Source organism: Trachemys scripta, chromosome 6 (genome assembly GCF_013100865.1).
Source record: "Trachemys scripta elegans isolate TJP31775 chromosome 6, CAS_Tse_1.0, whole genome shotgun sequence".
In the NCBI taxonomy this organism is placed as follows: Eukaryota; Metazoa; Chordata; order Testudines; family Emydidae; genus Trachemys; species Trachemys scripta.
This window is the reverse complement of record NC_048303.1, coordinates 14,414,808-14,431,137: the sequence shown is the minus strand read 5'-3', so window position 1 is coordinate 14,431,137 and position 16,330 is coordinate 14,414,808. Positions and strand designations below refer to the sequence as shown.

General features: G+C 44.0%; 1 protein-coding gene across 1 annotated transcript in view; it reads left to right on the top strand.

The window, feature by feature from the left end:
• Positions 1-14,414, top strand: part of MEX3C (mex-3 RNA binding family member C) — a 30,966-nt gene extending 16,552 nt beyond the window's left edge. The window contains exon 2 of the mRNA XM_034774113.1: positions 11,290-14,414. Coding sequence (XP_034630004.1) covers positions 11,290-12,515 — 1,226 coding nt within the window. The 3' untranslated portion in view covers positions 12,516-14,414. The remainder of the gene's footprint in view (positions 1-11,289) is intronic.
• The last annotated feature ends 1,916 nt before the right edge of the window (positions 14,415-16,330 follow it).

Genomic DNA, 16,330 nt, shown 5'->3' with positions numbered 1-16,330 from the left:
TTACCCCTTCACATAACACAAGAACCAGGGGTCACCCAATTAAATTAATAGGCATCAGGTTTTAAACAAACCTACGAAAGTACTTCTTCACACAACGCAGAGTCAACCTGTGGAACTCCTTGCTAGAGGATGTTGTGAAGGCCAAAAGTATAACTGGGTTCAGAAAAGAATTAGATAATTTCATGGAGGTCAATCAATGACTATTAGCAAGGATGGGTAGGGATGTAACCCATGTTCTGAGTGTCCCTAAGCTTCTGACTGCCGGATACTGGGATTGAACAACAGGGGATGGTTCACTTGATAATTGCCCTGTTCTGTTCATTCTCTCTGAAGCAGCTGGCATTGGCCACTGTTGGAAGACAGGATATTGGCCTAGATGGACCATTGGTCTGTCCCAGTATGGCCATTTTTATGTTCACCTCACAACAGGGTAGTGACTGCTTGTTAACCACCCATCGTTGGGGATGTTCTGAGACCGTTTGGAAGGAGAGAAGGATTACTTAACAGTAAGTGTTCTTTGACTATATTGCCTCTGCAGATCCATGCCCGATTTCCCACTTCTGAAGAATTACTTCGGAGGAGTCACTTCAATTTTAGTGGAAGGAAATAATTGAGGGAGATTGGGACTGGAGTTCCTTCCTTAATGTTTATAGCAATGGCACTGCAGTGCTCTAGTGTAGACCTGTGGTCACCAACTGGTTGATCCTGGAGACTCTCCCAGTCGATCACGATCTCTGGTCGCTAAGTCTGGTGTTGTGGGTCTGTCGCTAAGGCAGGCTCCCTGCCTGCCCCAGCCCCATGCTGCTCCCAGAAGCGGCCATCATGCCCCCGGGGGAGGGGAGGCAGGGGTCTCCGTGCACTGCTCCTACCTGCAAGCACCACCCATGCAGTTCCCATTGGCCAGGAACTGCGAACTCTGGCCAATGGGAGCTGCAGGGACGGTGCCTGTAGAGAGGCCAGCATGTGGAGCCATGTCTGTCCTCCTCCCTCCCCTTCCCTCCCCCCCCGCCCGGGGCCTCAGGGGAGAATTGGCCCCTTCTGTGAGCAGCGTGGGGCTGGGACAGGCAGGAGCCTTCTTTAGCCCCGCTGCACCACCAACCAGGAGCCACCTCAAGTAACTGCAGCCCGGCGGGACCCCAACCTCCTGCCCCTCACAGAGCCAGCACCCCGATCCCCCTCCTGCACCCAAGCCTCAGCCCCCTCCTGGAGTCTACACCCTGAACCCCCTCCTGCACCCCAGCCCTGAGGGCCCCCCAAGCCTGCACCCTGAACCCCTGTCCCAGCCCTGAGCCCCTCTCCCAGAGCCAGCACCCCATACCCCCTCCTGCACCCATTGCCCTGAGCCCCTCTGTGAGCCAGCATCCCGTACCTTCTGCCCCAGCCCTTCAGCCCCCTCCCCAACCCAGCACCCCATACCCCTTCCTGCACCTCAACATTCTGTCCCAGCCCGGAGCCCCCTCCTGCACCACCAACCCCCTGCCTCAGGCTTAGCCTGGAGCCCCCTACCACAATGCAAACCCCTCAGCCCAGAGCCCACACCGCCTCCTGAACCCCAACCCCTGACCCCTGGTGAAAGTGAGTGAGGGTGGGGGAGAGCAAGTGAGTGGGGGGAGGATGGCTGGAAGGGGTGGGGTCTTGGGGAATGGGTGGATAGATCCTGGGTTGCCCTTAAATTCAAAAAGTGATCTTGTGCGTAAAAAGGTTGGAGACCACTGGTGTAGACACATTCTACAATGAAGGAAGCTGTTTTTCTGTCAGGAGAGTTAATCCACCTTTTCAATAGGCGGCAGCTAGGTCAACCTAGCTGTGTCTACACCAGGGTTTAGGTTGACCCAATTACAGAGCTGAGGGCACATCCATTTTTCACAGCTGTGAGCAACATAGCTAGGTCAATTTCTTTTTAAGTGTAGACCAGGCCTCAGTGTTGGGCTGCATGAGAAGAGGCTCCAGTAGTCGTTGCTTTTCTAGATGATTCTTTTATCAAGTCATTTTGAGGTTTCCCCTTCCAAATCTTGGTGCATGAAACTTGTTATCTTAACAGTTTGTCTCATCTGGTTTATGATGTCGAAGTCCATAAGAACATGATTATTATTGCCTATTAACAAAAGATAAGAACTGTCTAGAGCAGTGGTGCCAAGCTTTTCCTGCCCAGCCCCCCATACCAGTAATTGAATGTGTCCACACACACACACACACACACACACACACACCTTCCATTGCCACACAGTTTGCAGCAGAGGCGCTTGGGCTGGGGGAATAGCTGGGGCTAGAGGTAGAGAGGGAATGAGGGCAGGGCTGGGGGCAAAGCAGAGGGCACAACTCGGCTAAGTGGTGCTCCCTCCCTGCCCACCATGGGGCTGGCCTGGGCCCTGCTGTGTGCATGTCCTCAAATGTTCCTCTGCACCCACTTACAGGGGGCACACCCCATAGTTTGGGGGCCACTGGTAGGGCATTAGTATTACCATTTCAGCTGCTACATTTAGGAACATCAGTGTTTTCTCCTCAACTATTTGGTGGGTTTTTTTGTTTTGTTTTTTATTGTTTTGTTTTTTAAATACTTGAAACCAAAAGTTGAAATTTAATATGTCTTTTAAAATTTGTTTGACTGTCCTGCAGGGCTTTGGAGCGGAGCCCGGAGCTGGAGTGTGGAGCAGCTCCAGAGCAGTGGAGCTGCAGGTTTTTGCCTGGAGCTGGAGTACAGCTCCAAAGCCCTGCTCCTGTGCTCCTTATAGGCATCACTCTAGCTATAGGACAGTTGAGACATCTCCACTCCACGCCCATATTTTGAGGTTCCGATTTGAACAAATAAAAGCTCAGTAAAATCGCTAGGTACATATCAGTTCTGAATCTGGAGTTGCCCTATCTACAGTGGCAGAATCTGGTAGAAACAAACACAGAACATCTTGGAAGGAGCTATTACTATAAAATAATTCTTGCCCTTTAAAAAGACTTAATAAATGATTGCATGGGGTAAAGAAGGACAGTCTTAGTGTAATCCTGACAGGCTTATTTATCACAAATTATCTTCCCTTCCTTTTATGAACTGAGCTCTCTTCCCAAATGCCCTGGGTTGTGTATTGTAAATATATGTACATGGAAAAACTAACTAGATCAGGCAGCTAGCTAAGGCCTTTTACCTGGGCAATATTTTCCTAAAATATTACCCCTCCAATGCCTCTGTGTATTGTATAAGGCTGAGCATGCCATCAGCACTTGTATGATAAATATTTGTCTAATGCAGTATGCTACCTCACTTGAAGCCATTAGAGTTAGCCATGTTTCCAACACTTTTTTGCTTAAACTCATGATTTAATAGCCACCCAGCCCTAGCTGATTAATGAACACACATGCCAAATCTGTTTTTAGGCTTTAAGACTGTTTATGTTGCCAAAGACCTATTTTGTCCTTTAGATATTTATTTGAGCCTAAACACGTGTTTATTTGAGAGAGAAGACCTGCTCTAAAGGAGGAAATTGCGTTTCTTGGGGAAGTATAATATTTATAGCTTGTAAAATTCCTGGTCAGACAAGTCTGTCTTTTAAGAAAAAGGGGAGGAGGTTTGAGAAAGATGAGCCAAACCAAGTGTTCTCCTTTTCCTTGGAGTATCAACTTCAGGCTTAACATACTTCTTTGTATATGACCAGCACAAAGCAACCAGCAAATAGTTAAGGCCCCAATCCTTCAAAGACTTAGGTGGTGTTAAATATGACAGCAAAAAGGAGGGGGTGGGAAATCTTAGCGCTTCTCTATGCTTTATAATAATGCACATACTGGAGTGTGATTTCTAAAGTGCATCAACGTGTTGCCCATTAATTAATTAGTCTGTGTTGACCATGCTAGTGCACGCTAAAAGTTTTCTAGTGCAGTTTAACATAGCGTAACAGCACTGTGTTGAGGTGCACTACAGAACATTAAGTGCACACCAGCAGGTCTACATGGACCAATTAATGTGCAGCATGTTCATGCACTTTAGAAATCATACCCTTATAATGTGCATTATCCCACCGTGTAGACAAGCCTTCAGAGAGAGAGAGAGAGAGAGACACACACACACACACACACACACACACACACATATATATATAAATAAAATTTTTTTAAAAGGTCTTATACAGTAACTCCTCACTTAATGCGATTTTTATGCAAAACAATGTTAAGTGAATTCAGTTTCCCCATAAGAATTAATATAAATAGGGGGGTTAAGTTCCAGGGGAAATTTTTCACCACACAAGACATTATTTGCATATACAGTATATGTTTTAAATAATTTTAAACCGTTTAATATTGTACACAGCAATGAATGACTGAAGCTTGGTTGAGGTGGTGGAGTCGGAGGGTGGGATATTTCCCAGGGAATGCCTTGCTGCTAAATGATGAACTAGCACTCCGTTGAGTCCTCAAAGGTTAATACATTGTTGTTAATGTAGCCTCACTCTACAAGGCAGCATGGACTGAGGCAGGAGGGAGGAAACACAATAGACGCAAGGCAGTAGCTGCAAACACTTCCCTGCAAAAACTGAACATGATGATGAACCCACGCCATCCAACTGGAGCGCACCACTGCCTCTTCCTGACAGCACATGCATGGCTGCACAAGTGCTGACTTTCCAAAGTGCTGGGGGTGCGTACATGAGAGAGAGAGGTGCATTGCCCCTTTAAGTACGCTGACCCCACTTCAAGTATGTTGCCCTTTTAAGCAGATCAAACAGGAAGCAACAGCTTCCAGCTTCCCTCCTTTCTGTCGCTCTGCCCTGTCCCCCTCCTCTGCTTTGTGGAGAGGGGGGACAGGAGCAGGGGGACATCCTGATATCAGCACCCCTCTCTCCCCCTCCCCAGGAAGCTCCCGGGAGCAGCTCCAAGGCAGAGGGCATGGCAGTGGTGGGAGGGCCACCTGAACTACTGCTGGGCAGCTGTCGAGCCATGTACCTTACAGGGAATTTAGGGGAGCTTAAGTGGGGGGGGGGACCCCCCCCCCCCCCCGCTTCTAATCCCCACAAGGAGGGCTGCTTTTCCAGAGAATCCTCCAAACAGTGGACAAAGCAGGCGGCTGCCAAACAACATTATAAGGGAACATTGCACAACTTTAAACGAGCTTGTTCCCTAATAGATCAGCAATGTAACAACATTAAGTGAGGTGTTACTGTACTGGTATAACGTTATTCACGTTCAGCAAAGCAAAATAAACTATACCAGTATAAAACCCTCTTATCTGGTGTAACCTAATCTGCAAGAGGCTTTTAGTGGCATAACTATGTCAGTTTAAACAAAACAAAATCTCACCCCTTGCCAACAGCTATGCCAGTCTACACTTAACTTTACCACTGAGTAAGGCATGATAAAACTAAGCACAGTTGTAGGCCCATTTAAAATCAGTGGGACTACTCAAGTTACCAATATATTTACACTACAGTATCAATACAAGTGTTTTTTTGGTCAATACAGTTAGTCCACCTCTCCAAGAGGTGGTGGCTAGGTCAGTGGAAGAATTCTTCCATCAACCTAGCTGTGTCTACAACATGGGTTAGGTCAACCTTACTACTGTTCTCAGGATGAGAAATTTTTCATGGCCCTGAAGATGCAACTAAGTTAATCTAAGTGTAGACCAGGCCTCAGTCTACAGTACTCCTTGGCTGTCAGACTTCACTGTTCATGTCTGTTTACATTTGTTACTGGGATATTGTACATCAGTGGTCCCCAACCTTTTTTGTCTGGCAGGTGCCAGACAACGAGCCACGGAGGACCGTGGTGGCAGACGAGCATCCGCCGAAATGCCGCCGACAAGCGGCAACGTCAATAGGCGTCGCTGCTGAAATGCCGCCGACAAGCAGCATCCTCCGGAGGTGTCACCGCCGAAATGCCGCCAAAAATCTGTGGCATTTCGGCAGCGACGCCTATTGATGTTGCTGCTGGTCAGTGGCATTTTGGCGGGTGCTCGTCCGGCGGCCAGTATGCGGGCGCACTTAGATGCCCCAGTGGGCGTCTTGGCTCCCACAGGCACCGCATTGGGGACCCCTGTTCTACATTGTCTTGCATCAGAATTTCTATTCAATTCAAGAATTAGGAGACACCAGGGCGGAGGAGGGTTGGGGGATTTTTTCTTCATATGCATGCGTTTTTGTCCCTGACTCAACAGGCTGAGAAACCTCTTGATTTGTACAGTGGCCATATGACTCTTAATAGCTTAATGATTCCATGTCAGACTGAAGGCAACGTGCTCAGATCCAGCATACTGTACAAGGAAATGGAATCAGCCAAGCTGTGCATCATCACCTCTGCAGTGACTAATAGAGGAGGGTAGGGAACCAGAACAGCCAAGTAAAAACAAATAGAAAAATCGTTCTAATAGAACTATATAATGAGGTTTAACGACCTTGTTATGACACAGTTGCCTTTTACAATAGTCTATTATGGGTGTCTTCCAGCTTTCCTAGCAAACTAAACTGAGTTGGTATTGATTGATTGCATTCATAGGTCTCTGGTGTTGTACATGATGATTTAGGGCCCTACCAAATTCACAGCCATGAACGCATCACAGACTATGAAATCTGATCTCCCCTGTGAAATCTGGTTATTGTAGGGGAGGGACAAAGTCGGGGTGATCCTGGCCAGGGCTAGGGAAAGACGGGACTTCCTCTTCCCCTGCAGGGGCCACTCAAGGAGCCAGGTCAGACCCACCTCTGGGAACCTAGAACTAGATAAAATCAGTGGCTGTGAGCCAGGATGGGCAGGGGTGGTGTCCCTAGCCTCTGTTTGCCAGAAGCTGTGAATGGGCGACGGGATGGATCACTTGATGATTACCTGTTCTGTTCATTCCCTCTGGGGCACCTGGTATTGGACGCTGTCGGAAGACAGGGTATTAGGCTAGATGGACCTTTGGTATGACCCAGTATGGCTGTTCTTATGTTCTAACTTCACCCGGCTGCAAGAAGCTCTGCGGCTGCTGGCTGGGACAGCCTCCGATCCAGGCGGGAGGCTTCTGGGAAAACGTGGACCTATGGTAACCCACCCCACCCATACTCTGTGAACCTCACTTCTGTGCTGCTGCTGGTAGTGGCACTGGCTTTAGAGGCTGGTTCACTAGAGGGGTGGTGAAGCACTGGAATGGGTTACCTAGGGAGGTGGTGGAATCTCCATCCTTAGAGGTTTTTAAGCCCTGGATGGGATGATTTAGTTGGTCCTGCTTTAAGCGGGGAGTTGGACTAGATGACCTCCTGAGGTCTCTTCCAAACCTAATCTTGTATGTATGGTAGCCAGCCAGCAGCCACTGCTCTCCAGCTACCCAGCTCTGAAGGCAGCGCCCCTGCCAGCAGCAGTGCAGAAGTGAGGGTGGCAATCCCATGACCCCTCTACAACAACCTTGCAACCCCCATGACCCTCTTTGGGTCAGGACCCCCCATCCCCCAATTACACCCCCATGAAATCATAAAATTGATTATTTTTAAAATCCTATGACTGTGAAATTGGCCAAAATGGACTATGAATTTGGTATGAATGATTTCCTTCAGTGGCAGTTTTTTCTATCCTTTAGATAAAGTTTAAGAGTATACCTTGGATTTGGTGGAAACCGCTTTCTTGTGAAGCCAATTTTTAAATGTCTGAGATATTGTTCTGCCACCTTTTGGCAAGACTCAGATCTGGGGCTTTGCTTTTTCGAGGCTGATGAGTCATCTTAAAAAAAAAAAAAAAAAAAAAAAAGCGATGCTCCTCTTGGTCAGTGCACCATTCTGAAGGCTGACATGTTATGAAACCTTCTTATCAATGTGAATTGTACTGGGACTGAAGTTTATTAAAAGCAACATTTTTATGAGTTTTCAGCTGACATGACAAGTCCCTGCAGGTTGCGGGGATTGGGTGTTGGAGACAGAAGACTAGCTACCAGGGAAACTTGTTTTGAATGTGTAACTTACTCAGATTGGTAAAGCACCATGGAAACTAGTATTCAATAGGCTCAAATCTGCTATTTTTAAATCACATTTTGTGCCAGATCTACTCTAAAGTGTTTAAGGCTTTCTTTACATGTTCATGTTTCATACCCTCTATGAAATAAAGACATAGTATCAGTTATCCAAGTGGAATGAAGGAAATTAAAGTAATTCTTGCTAGTGTGTGTGGGTGTGGGGGGATAGTTGGTGCACATGAGGAGGGTATGACTTCAGTTTGGGGGCATTTGGATAAACAAGACTTGACTGGATTGAAAAGCTAAGCAGCAACATATTAGACTCACAGTGGGTTAGTTTATCCCCAGAGGCAAATTTCATGTTGCTTTGTCAACTTAGTGTTTGTGGTGACATCCAAAACCAAGGGCAGGCTGGGCACTTATTCAGAGTGGGAAGCCCACAACACAATCTAGGGTGTACAGGGAGAAGAGGAAATTACCTAAATTAGGAGCTATATTGTCCATTAATGTTGTTAGCAGAGAAATTGACCCTTTCTCCAAAAGTTGATCCCTACAACCTCCCATAATGCTTGTGACATCTGACTTTTTCTGAGTTCTCCCATTCAATTGCTGGTGTGGCAGTTGGCCTGCTAGATGGATTTGAATATTAGCAGACTCCACTCCCAAATCACTTGCATAAAATCTTTCTTTACAAAGTAAATGAAAGGGACACATCATCGCTTTTTGGCGAGTTTGGTTTTTTTACTAAATTAATTTAAAATTTCACTTTCTGCAAGCATTCTTGTACATAGTATAGCCTGGAATATTTGATAGAAAATCCTTTTTATAAAAAAAAAAAAAAAAAAAGTCTTTTCTAAGGTTTTCTGGTTGACACTAAGGGGCCTGCTCAGCAAAGGAGAGCAGTTGGGCACAAACCCAGTGCCACCCACACCATTTGTACCTGTTTCTTCTTCTCACCTGCCTGCTTTCTGGCCTTGACAGCAGCTTTGCAATGTAGGGCTTCTTAGGGCACATCTACGTGAGGATAAAAGCTCCAGGGCGTGAGCCGCTGGCTCGGGATTTGGGGCTAAACATTGCTGGGTAGATGTTCTGGCTTGGGCCGGGATCCTCCACCCTTGTAGGCAGCCTAAGCCCAAATGTCTGCACACCAATTTTTTGGCCCAAGACCCACAATCCTAAGTCAGATGACCTGACATCCCCTGGGCTTCTAAACTCCTAGAAAGGATCTGTAGAGGAGCCCCAAGAGGTAATGATCTCCCCCCTCCCAACATATACACACACTCACTCCTGATTCTAATCATCAGAAGTGTTACTTGAAACAGTAGTAGGTAATGTTTTGAGACGGAAATGTTTGGGGAGCTTAAATTGATCGTTTCCCTTGCCGAAGTGCCCTTTGAATTGTTTTTCCCCCCTACGGCCGTTAAGGGCTAATGTTAAAGTTGGCCTCTTCGGGTATGTTTACACTGCAGCTGGAAGCAAGTTTCCTAACTGAGGTAGACAGACTTACACGAGTGGGGCTCAAACTAGCGCAGTGTGACCATTGTGGCTTGGGCTTTCAAGCCTAGGGAATCGGAGCTGCAGCCTGAGTAACAGTATCCGTACTGCTATTTTTTTATCTGCTAGCTGGAGTCTGTCTACCTGGGCTAGGAGGCTTGCTCCCAGCTCAGTGTAGACATACCTTGTGTCCTAAAGAACTTCTGCAGCTCCCTGACCGAGTCTGTTGGCTACTTCTGGGTCCTGATGATGTACAGCAGGAGTTCAAGTTGCTTGTGTGTGCAACATGCTAAAAATCCTCATGTATTTTCGGAAGAGGCCTGCCTGCCATTTTGTCCTCAGACTTTGAATTATACAAGTGTAAAGCTTCTTTAACTATTCATTTCTACTCCTTCAGCATTCATTGTGTAAATACAGCCTGAAAATCCCAGCAGGCGCCTAATGTACAAAGATTATACCAAATTATGTATAAGGAGAAAACTGGCAGACTCAACAGGCTGGGAGGGAAGTCTCCACTTATCAAATGAGGCAAGAGTAAAGCATAAATGAGACCAGTACTCATTGGTAACAATGACCCTTCTTGGGAAATGTCATGTCATGTTTTGAGGATGTTGATTTAAGTACCTAGTACGTGTGTGCATTGTCTGTTCCCTAACTCCTGTCAGTGTTGGATTTCTCTGTACTGAACACTTCTGATGTGGTGGGGGGGGAGGGGCAGGAGAAGTCAGTGGACTGTGTGTTAATGCAAGCTGGTGTGCCTTGTTTGTTTTGTTTTTCTGTTTTTTGAGGGTTTAGCTTGTTCCTGTAGGTGTTCAGCATGCATCTTGAAATGATTGAGGAAATATACCCCACAAACCCAGAAACGCACAGAATTCTAGTTAATTTCCACAGTGCCAGTAAATGTAATAAGTGCCATGTGGTGGTGGTAGAGCCATGTATACCTGACTTTTGCTCTGTAATGTGAGGGCATTTATCCAGAGTGTGTGTTTTGTTTTTGTTTGTTTTTTTGTTTTTAACAACTCATGGAGCACGAGTGTAGACAAGGCTACAGGTACGTAGGCCTAATTGACACAGCGTTGAAAGGCTGCCAGCATCTTGCCTGGTGTTCCCACTATTACTACAACTCGTGGAGGTCTACCAGTACTAACATTGAAGATTCATCACAAAGTAACTGATGTAGACAGGGCTGAAAAGAGTTGAATTGAACAGCTGAGTAGCAAAATTTCTACCCCCCCTCCCCCTCCTCCCCCCCCCCCCCCAAACGTTGTCACAGGTAAACCCTTAGCGTGCACCTAAGCAAGTGAATTTCTTTTCATCTTAAACGTTGACACCTTGTTAGATTGCTTTTGTTAGTAGAACTGACATTCCATAAAATTCTCGATGGTGCGGTAAACGCTGTGCTCGAGGAGATGAAAACTTTTATTGCATCACTTACAACTCTGATATCTCAGTGAGTTTAATTTCACTTTCTTCTCTAGGAAACATTGGAAAGGTGCTATCTTTAATAATGTGTTTGTTTTAATAAAAAAAAAAAACTATAGAAAATAACACAGCCTCATCGAATAGGCCAAGCACTAGGGGAATTGCCTTCAGAATAGATTGTAGTATTAAGGAATAATGTAAAAACACTTTTTTAAGTGATTAAGAAAAATCAATTGAATAATGTTACTGCACAGTGTGTTAGTCTCACCCTTGTGGTCACCACAGATCAGCGTGGAAATAATTGAGAGAGAAGTTTTTGCTGCTTTCACTGACGTGACTTGTGAGAAGACCACATGGCTTCAGGTTTCACCCTTGCAGTTCCTTGAAGCTTGCAAGCATTTTAAAACAGTAGATTGTTTTCTTGTGGTTTTTTAAAATCATTCTTTACTAAATATGTGTTTCTTTCCTCTAAACAGGTTGCAAAATAAAAGCATTAAGGGCCAAGACGAATACCTACATTAAGACCCCTGTTCGTGGAGAAGAACCCATTTTTGTCGTCACTGGACGAAAAGAGGATGTAGCCATGGCTAAAAGGGAAATTCTCTCAGCAGCTGAACACTTCTCCATGATCAGAGCATCACGCAACAAAAATGGTCCTGCTCTGGGCGGGTTGCCATGTACTCCCAACCTGCCAGGTCAGACTACAGTCCAAGTCAGGGTGCCTTACCGTGTAGTTGGGCTAGTGGTTGGACCCAAAGGAGCTACAATCAAAAGAATTCAGCAGCAGACACACACATACATTGTTACTCCCAGCAGAGACAAGGAGCCAGTCTTTGAGGTTACAGGGATGCCTGAAAATGTAGACCGTGCACGTGAAGAAATAGAAATGCATATTGCCATGCGCACTGGAAACTACATTGAGCTGAATGAAGAAAATGATTTCCATTACAATGGTACAGATGTGAGCTTTGAAGGCGGCACTCTTGGATCTGCTTGGCTTACTTCCAATCCTGTCCCTCCTAGCCGCACCAGAATGATTTCTAATTATAGAAATGACAGCTCCAGCTCCTTAGGAAGTGGCTCCACTGATTCCTATTTTGGAAGCAATAGATTGGCTGACTTCAGCCCAACAAGTCCATTCAGCACAGGAAACTTTTGGTTTGGAGAAACGTTGCCTTCAGTGGGCACAGAAGATCTTGCAGTTGACTCTCCTGCATATGACTCCTTACCAACGCCTTCCCAAACTATCTGGACCCCTTTTGAACCAGTAAACCCGCTATCTGGCTTTGGTAGCGACCCTACTGGTAACATGAAGACTCAGCGTCGAGGGAGTCAGCCATCCACTCCTCGTCTGTCACCTACATTTCCTGAAACTTTGGAACATCCGCTTGCTAGGAGAGTGAGAAGTGACCCACCCAGTACATGCAACCAGGTTGGCCTTCCAATATACATCCCTGCTTTTTCTAATGGTACCAACAGCTACTCCTCTTCCAATGGCGGTTCTACATCCAGTTCGCCACCCGAGTCTAGACGAAAGCATGACTGTGTGATATGCTTTGAGAATGAAGTTATTGCTGCCCTAGTTCCTTGTGGCCACAATCTCTTCTGTATGGAATGTGCCAACAAGATCTGTGAAAAAGAAACTCCATCATGTCCAGTTTGCCAGACCGCTGTTACTCAGGCAATCCAAATTCACTCTTAAATATATATAGATATTATATATGGACTTTTTAAACTCTTAAAGGCATGGGTGTAATGGTACCCCCCCAGTAAACTTCCTAATTAATTCTGACTGTTATTGGGCTTTCTTGGGATTAGGCTAAAGTTGTTAGTAAACTTATACTTTCTAAAAGGCTGCTACGGTAACACTAAACCTAGATGGTCTCTGTCCGGTTTGGTTTAAACAGATGGCATGTTTATCAGAGATACATCTGGTATAAGGCTAAGGCACAGTAGGGGGGAAACTTTAGATCAATTTCATAACCAAGAAAACAAATGAATTTTACTGGTTTTCTTAGTGATCTGTATTAGTGTTGGTAATGTCTATGTTCCGGAGGCAATGAACCCCATAGCCTAAACAGAGAATTTGTCTGCGCGGGAGGGTTCATGGTATTATTGATGTATCAAAAAACACTTCCAATGCTGCCTTCTTTACACTGCCAGTTTTGAAATAGGTTTTGGGTTTTGTTTAGTTTTATTTTACAACAACTTACGCCTAATTCTTCAGTATTGCAAATAACTTTTTAATGCACAGTTTGATTTTTTTTTTTTTTTTGAATGGGTAAGGTTGTTGGCAGTTTTAAATAGATCACTGTTAATTGCGGGGGGTGGGGGGAAGGAGAATGGGACAGACTGCCAAATTGACCTTCATCTCACCCAGTTTGTGAACAATGGTATGTTCAGAGGATCAGGAACGATTTGGTCTCCTTCATTGTGAATTCCTACCCATTGCTTTTCTTAATGGAATGTGGAGTAGCCTGACTGTGGCTTGATCCCATTTCAGTAAGGGCTTTGGGGTGCACATACTTTGGCTAATAGTGAGGATGCTAACATTCCATTCACTAGTCTGATCAAGGTGTTCTTAAATTACATTTTAGAGATTATATAGTTCAAAATGTGAAGCATTTTTATGTTCAATCCATACTTGTCTTGCACATTATATAAATATATATATATTTTATTTTAGTAAGGTAAAGGAAAATGGGGGAGGCGTGTATGTGCTCTTGTATAATTCCTGAAAGCAGCTGTGACCATGGCCCTTCAATCGTTTTACGTCATTTCAAAACTGTTTCCAATCCCAACAAACAAAGTCTTTCGAATGTGCTGCTTACATTTCAACCTGTGGATGTCTCTAGCTTCTTCATCCTCAGTATGTTCCAAAATCTGTGCTGGCATATGAAAAAATGAAACCCCCACACACAAAAAGTGGAATTTTCTATTATTTTTTTAAGCGTTATTTTCCCAAGACACACACAAGCTTTTTTCCTCAGTATAGCAAAACAAATTCTATGTATTGAACTAGTAAATATACAGAAATTTTATTTTTTATTTCCACTTGAAGAGTTACATTTCGTATAAAAGTTTACAAATAATGGTTTTTATTTGACGATTTTTTCAGTATAAGAGTTGCCTTGATGGCATATTATGTAATGCATAACTTTAATGCTAATTGCTTGTAGAATAGTTAAATGTCAGTATTGAAACCTAATCTTTAGCTGCAGTCTTGTAGATGTGAACAAATGTTCACCAAGCATGTATTTTGTATTTTATTGCATTGTACACTGCAACTAATAAGCCAAGGAATCGACAGATATTAGGTGCGTGTACCATTTCTATAAACCACAAACTAACAATGACAAACTATCAATATAGTTTAGTATTTGCTAATTTTACTACACTCTTTTTGTTATGTATATGTAGGGAGGTCATAGGGATTATAAATTCAATTTGAGTAAAGTTTAAAAACCATATATTTTATGATAAAGGGCCTTTAACTTATGATGGCCAAAGCACTGATATTATATATTTGCTGTAAAGAGAATTATAAGAGTTTTATTTTTCTGATATTAAAAGTTACTTAATAAAGACTTGTTTCCATTAACTTGAATGTTTTCTGATTTTTGCTGTCTTCATGGTTCTCATTTCAAGCCACGTTTGGGAAACTATAATCTGACTTAGCTCCTTTTCCCTCCCTTAAAACTTGGGGGTTGTATTGCTTAAGTGCTTTGCAAGTGAATAGTTTTTAATTTTACACATAATCTTTTAAAAAAAAAAAAAAATAGCAATGACTGACCACATTTCAGAAAAGTTGTAGGACTGGTAATATCTGAGAGCAGAGTCAAAATAATTTAGAAATTTTCTGTTCCAAGCCCATCTAAGATACACACAAATGCAGCAGAAGAGAATGATCACATATTTGTTTGAACTAGTGTTTTACTTTCATTATTTCAGCAGTGTCAATTCCTTGCTGATTTCAAGTTGCAGGTATAATTTTTTTTGCCTTTCCCATTTAATTGAAATTTTTAAACAATATCAGGTGCATTGCATTTGGTGTTAAACTGAATGTGAACACAGATACGTTGAGGTCTCAAGCATGGTATCTGTTCTACTTACTAAGGGTCAGATTCTGTTGCTCACCCTCATTTTGATCCGTAAATCGCTCTGCAAGCCACCCAGTTCTGATCCATTTTAGGAGTTTATAGCTCCCATTACTGTAGTGTTTGAGCATCTCAAACTTTAATGCATTTATCCTCTCAATGCCCCTGAGAGGTAGGGAAGTGCTATGATCCTGGTTTGACACATGGGGACTGAGGCACAGAGCAATTCAACTACTTGCCCAGGGTCACACAGGAATCCTGAGGCAGTGTGAGTTATTGGATCCAGGCCTCCTGAAACCCAGGCTGCTGCTCTAACCACTGGGCCACCCTTCCTCTGATTTCAGTGAGCTGTAACTCAACGTGAGTAAGAATGCAGAACTTGGCTCTAAATTGCCTTCAGAAACTGTCCAGAACTAGAAGGGGGTGTGTGTGTGTGTGTGTGTGTGTGTTTAAAAATATGTATAATCTAACTGGGCAGTAAAGGATTTCTACCACCCGGCCAGATTCTGATGCCTCTGGTGCAGGCTGCCGCTGCTCAGGGTATCAATCTGCTGCATTAGGATTAAAAGGGAAGAGTGAAGACAAATGTCCCTGTAAAGAAAAGGAGTTCTCTGTTGACCTCTCCATTTGAAGGGACTGGAATCTGCAGCACTTGGTTGTTTGAGCACCACGATGTACTTCAGTCCAAGCTCTTATGAAATGATGATGTAGCTCTTATAGTAATCAATATCCAGTAGGCATTGTTGAAGTGATTGCTCTCTGCCAGCAGCAATAACAAGTGTATTGAATAAAAGTCATGCTATTTATCTTCAAGCCTCTAAACATGCTGGGCCCTGATTATTTTAGAGACAGCCTACCACTCTCTAATCATCGCCTACCCTGACTTCCGTATTCCTCGGCGTCTCTATAGATGCTCAAGCCTCTTGTGCAGTAGGCCCCCTGCTATGAAACACCCAGAAGATGTTGCTGTCCACCTTCAGATTGGAATGAAAGAGTCCTCTTTTCTCATTCACTTTTTTTTTTCTTGATAGAACCCTGAAGAGGACAAATAAAACTTGACTTCACCCCCTGCTCTCTTTTAGTGTGTCATATGGCAAGGGAATAATTTACCTTTCAGGCTTTGAGAAGATGCCACAATTAGACATGTTTTATAATATCCAAATACACAGCTGATTTTTCCAATAAAATCTGTTTCTTAACCAGTTAGCGTTCCAGCTATGTTAGATTGCGCAAGGCTGGAATTAGCTTAAGACTAATTTTGATTTTCTTATTATTGTATTACACTTTATTTTCTCTGCATCAGAAACACTTCTGATCAGTGACTAAAGTTCAGAATTTTAGCTTCTGTTCAGACAGAGGTAAAACAATTTCCATGAATCTTTAATTCATTGGCAAGTCAGTGTTTGACAGTTCTTAAAAA